Genomic DNA, 3,729 nt, shown 5'->3' on the forward strand with positions numbered 1-3,729 from the left:
TGTCCCTCTCTGGGAAGTACTCTTCACTTAAGGAAGTAGCCTTGCCAAAGGGTACACCTGCCTCCCCAGATGTGGCCTATATACAATGAATGGTTATTGCAAGGAAAGAAATTTTTGTGTCCCCCTCCCCCTTTGCTTTAATTTGGAGCCCTAGCGGTACAGTGGCTGAGAGCTCCAAGAGCTGGGCTACTAACCAAAAGATAGACAGTTCCTTAGGGCTCCAGTTTGAATCCACTAGGGGCGCCTCAGAAGCCCTATGGGGCAGTTCTACTCTGTCCTATAGGGTTGCCATGAGTCAGACTCCACTCGATGGCAACCGGGAGGGTGGATGGGTGGGAGGTTGGTGCTTTAATTTGGAACAATTCTGCTGGGCCATCCCAGGCTCAGAGCTTTCCTTTCGGTTAGCAACGGAGCGCTTAACTGCTGCGCCACACGGTTCCTTAAAGAACACAAACAGGCACTAAATACTGGTTTTTTAATCGAATGAATGGATGAGCCAGACCTTGCGCTGGGTCCTGGGGTCACAAAATCTTCCACCAGCCAGTCAGTAACTGACCCTTAAGAGCAGCAGCTCAGGGTGTTCCTGAGTCCCCGCCCCTCCGGGCACGCCCCCAGGTCAAGGCAGGGGGCGGGGCCCGAGGAGGCCTCAGCCGGCGCGATGAGACAACCGGCGGTGCGCCTGGTGCGACTGGGCCGGGTGCAATATACCGAAGTTCTGGCGGTGCAGGAGCGCTGGCTGAGGCGGCTGCAAGCAGAGCCAGGCACTGAGGCCCTACCGAGGATTGAGGCGGGCGCCCTCCTTCTCAGCGAGCCCGCGGGGCCTGTGTACACAGCCGGGTTGCGCGGCGGCTTGACGCCCGAGGAGGCGGCTCGGCTGCAGGCATTAGGCGCCGAGGTGCGGGCTACCGGCCGCGGCGGCCTAGCCACCTTCCATGGCCCGGGCCAGCTGCTTTGCCATCCGGTACTCGATTTGCGGCGCTTCGGCCTGCGCTTGCGCACCCACGTGGCGGCGCTGGAGGCGTGCGCTGTGCGCCTGTGCGAGCTCCAGGGCCTGCCGGCCGCGCGCGCGCGACCCCCGCCCTATACCGGCGTGTGGCTGGGTGAGCTCAAGATCTGTGCGATCGGTGAGCGCCAGTGGGCGGGTCCAAGGGCTGGGACGGTGGCCAAGGGCTGGGCCAATGGAAGCTAAGGGCAGAGCTCGGGCTGGGAGGGGGTGTGACGGGCACCGGTTTTGAATCAGAACTATTGGCTGCGTTTAAGAGTTTTTAGGGGTGGTTAAGAGCTACAGCCGCTAACCGAAAGGTTGGCAGTTCAGATGCACCAGGCGATCCTTGGAAACTCTGTGGGACAGTTCTCCTTTGTCCTATAGGGTCGCTATGAGTCACAGTCGACTCGAGGGCAACGGCTTTTTTTGTTTGTTTGTTTTAAACAGAAATATTCAGAGCCAGAAGGGCTTTCAGAGTGCCTTTAGTCCAACACTCCTTTTTACGGATGGAGTCATAGAAGGGTCTTACCAGGTTCTTTCCTGTGAATCACAAAGTCAGAATAAGGGCACTTAGTACTTTTTATACTTATTTTTTAGAGCAACACGTTCTCTGTATTAAAGGACATTTCCTAGAAGCCCTATTATACTTAATAAATGCAGCTGCTCTGAAGCCACTTTCTCCCCTCCCCCAACCTGCACAACCCTTTTAGGTTCTCCAGATACAAAGTTGAAAAACCAGTGGTCTAGTCCAATCCCCTCATTGCGCTAAGGAAGATCCTGAAGCCGGGCTAGGGGAGGGTATCTCTTCTAAGACCCTTTGGCTTGCTTTGCAGGAGTCCGCTGTGGAAGACACATCACGTCTCATGGCCTGGCTCTGAACTGTTGTACGGACCTGACGTGGTTTGAGCACATTGTCCCTTGTGGGCTGGTGGGAACAGGTGTGACTTCCCTGAGTAAGGAGCTCCAGAGATACGTCACTGTGGATGAAGTAATGCCACCTTTTCTTGAGGCCTTTAAGGAGACCTACAAGTGCACACTGACTTCAGAGGACAACCTCAGCTGAAGGCCATTGCTGTTACAGCCAGGATGGCCCTGCCTTGGAAAGCTGCAAGCCTGACTTGGAATCACAGAACCCAGGTTCTAGACTCAGCCCCGCCATTCACTGGCCGTGAAAAAAGGGCAGGTCCTGAGTTCTGACCCATTGTTTCCCTATGTATTCAAGTTTATTTATTACCCTCCCCCAGAGATTTTTTTCAGAGATACTAGATGTGAAAACCCTGTAAAAAGCATTACACACATATAAATATAAGGGATTATCATTACTATTGACAACAGTTTCTCAGTTCAGAGAAGCTTACATATCATAGATTGTCATTTCTTGATTTTTACTACTTCCTTGATACTGTATCTAATTGTGCAATCCTGGATTTCCGTTCCTTTGAATTGGTGGGTATCAAATCTCTGTATGGCCCAGGTGAAGGTGATGTGCTTTTTCTTTCTCATGAGACTTTCTACGATAAAGAAAAGAGGGAAAAGCCTCTTCAAAGAATAAGGTGGGATCCAGTCTTCCTGGATTAGATTTCCCAAGCCTGATAATTGAGCTATATTTACTTGGGATAAATTGAACAGGCCAGAGACTGGGGGAGAGACAAGAATAATTTCCTGAACTGTACCAACGCCAGAGGTAGAAATGAGTTTTTCTTATATGAGGTCTCTAAGTTTGTAAAGCTATGCATTAGTTATCTATTGCTGCATAACAAATTGCCCCAAAACTTAGCAACTTAAAAAGAACAATAAATAGTCATTATTTCATATATTTTCTGTGGGTCAGGAATTTTGAAGAGGCTTAGCTGGGTGATTCTGCATCAGGATCTCTCGTGAATTTGTATTCAAAACATCAGTTGAGGCTGCTGTCATGTGAAGGTTTGACTGGGGCTGAAAGATCAGTTTCCTGCATGGCTCATTCACATGCCTGGTTGGTGTTGGTTGTTGACAGGAAGCCGCAGTTTCTCAACATGTGGACCTCTCCATAGGGCTGCTTGAATGTTCTCATGACAGGTAGAACTGGCTTCCCCTAGAGGAAGTGATCTCAGCCAGTGTCTTTTATGACCCAGCCTTAGAAATCACACACAGCCATTTCTGCAGTATCCTAATAGGTTAGCCCTATTCGGTGTAGAAGGGACTACACAAGGTTGACAAAAGATGAGGATCATTAGGAGCCATCTTGGAGGCTGGCATTCACAGCCTGTTAGGGTGGAAAGAGCCTTGAATGAAATGTCAGGCCACCCTGGTTCCAGTCTGGGCTTCAGTTTCCGTTTAGACCGGTGCTGTTGCATAGAAGTATAATGTGAGCTGCATTGTAATTTCATATCCTCTAATAGCCACATTAAAAAAGTAAGAAGATATTGAATTGGTGTATATTTTGGTATATATATTTTCACCAAAAAAAAAAAAAATACTTAAAATGATATACAAATGGCCAATAAGCACATAAAAAAAAAAACGCCCAACTTCAAAAATAAAAAAGTGACATTAATTTTAATAATATATTTTAATTAACCCAGTATATCCAAAATATTTTCAGTATAAAGCAGTATAAAAATGTTATTAATGAGATATTTGACCTTCTGTCTTTCATACTAAGTCTTTGAAATCCAGTGTGTATTTTATACTTACAGCACACCTAATTTCAGACTCGCCATATTTCAAGTGCTCTGTAGCCACATGTGCCTAGTTGCTACCAT

The 3,729-nt window shown here is 48.3% G+C and overlaps 1 protein-coding gene across 2 annotated transcripts; it reads left to right on the forward strand.

Annotated features, from left to right (window-relative positions):
• The first annotated feature begins 640 nt into the window (after nucleotides 1–640).
• Nucleotides 641–3,508, forward strand: LIPT2 (lipoyl(octanoyl) transferase 2). 2 transcript variants are annotated; one of them, XM_049889626.1, is made up of 2 exons: nucleotides 641–1,124; nucleotides 1,819–3,508. In XM_049889626.1, exons 1-2 carry the CDS (start codon nucleotides 659–661, stop codon nucleotides 2,046–2,048), a joined length of 696 nt encoding a protein of 231 aa, XP_049745583.1. In that variant the 5' UTR covers nucleotides 641–658; the 3' UTR covers nucleotides 2,049–3,508. The 2 variants fall into 2 exon arrangements, with proteins under 2 accessions (XP_049745583.1, XP_049745584.1); XM_049889627.1 differs by having other exon boundaries at nucleotides 641–1,100.
• The last annotated feature ends 221 nt before the right edge of the window (nucleotides 3,509–3,729 follow it).

This window comes from Elephas maximus, chromosome 7 (genome assembly GCF_024166365.1).
Source record: "Elephas maximus indicus isolate mEleMax1 chromosome 7, mEleMax1 primary haplotype, whole genome shotgun sequence".
In the NCBI taxonomy this organism is placed as follows: Eukaryota; Metazoa; Chordata; class Mammalia; order Proboscidea; family Elephantidae; genus Elephas; species Elephas maximus.

Excerpts from the sequence above, each read along its gene's own strand:
- LIPT2 (XM_049889626.1), top strand. The coding sequence starts at position 659 with ATGAGACAACCGGCGGTGCGCCTGGTGCGACTGGGCCGGGTGCAATAT. Across the intron at positions 1,125-1,818 it reads GCTCAAGATCTGTGCGATCG|GAGTCCGCTGTGGAAGACAC; the intron begins GTGAGCGCCAGT and ends CTTGCTTTGCAG.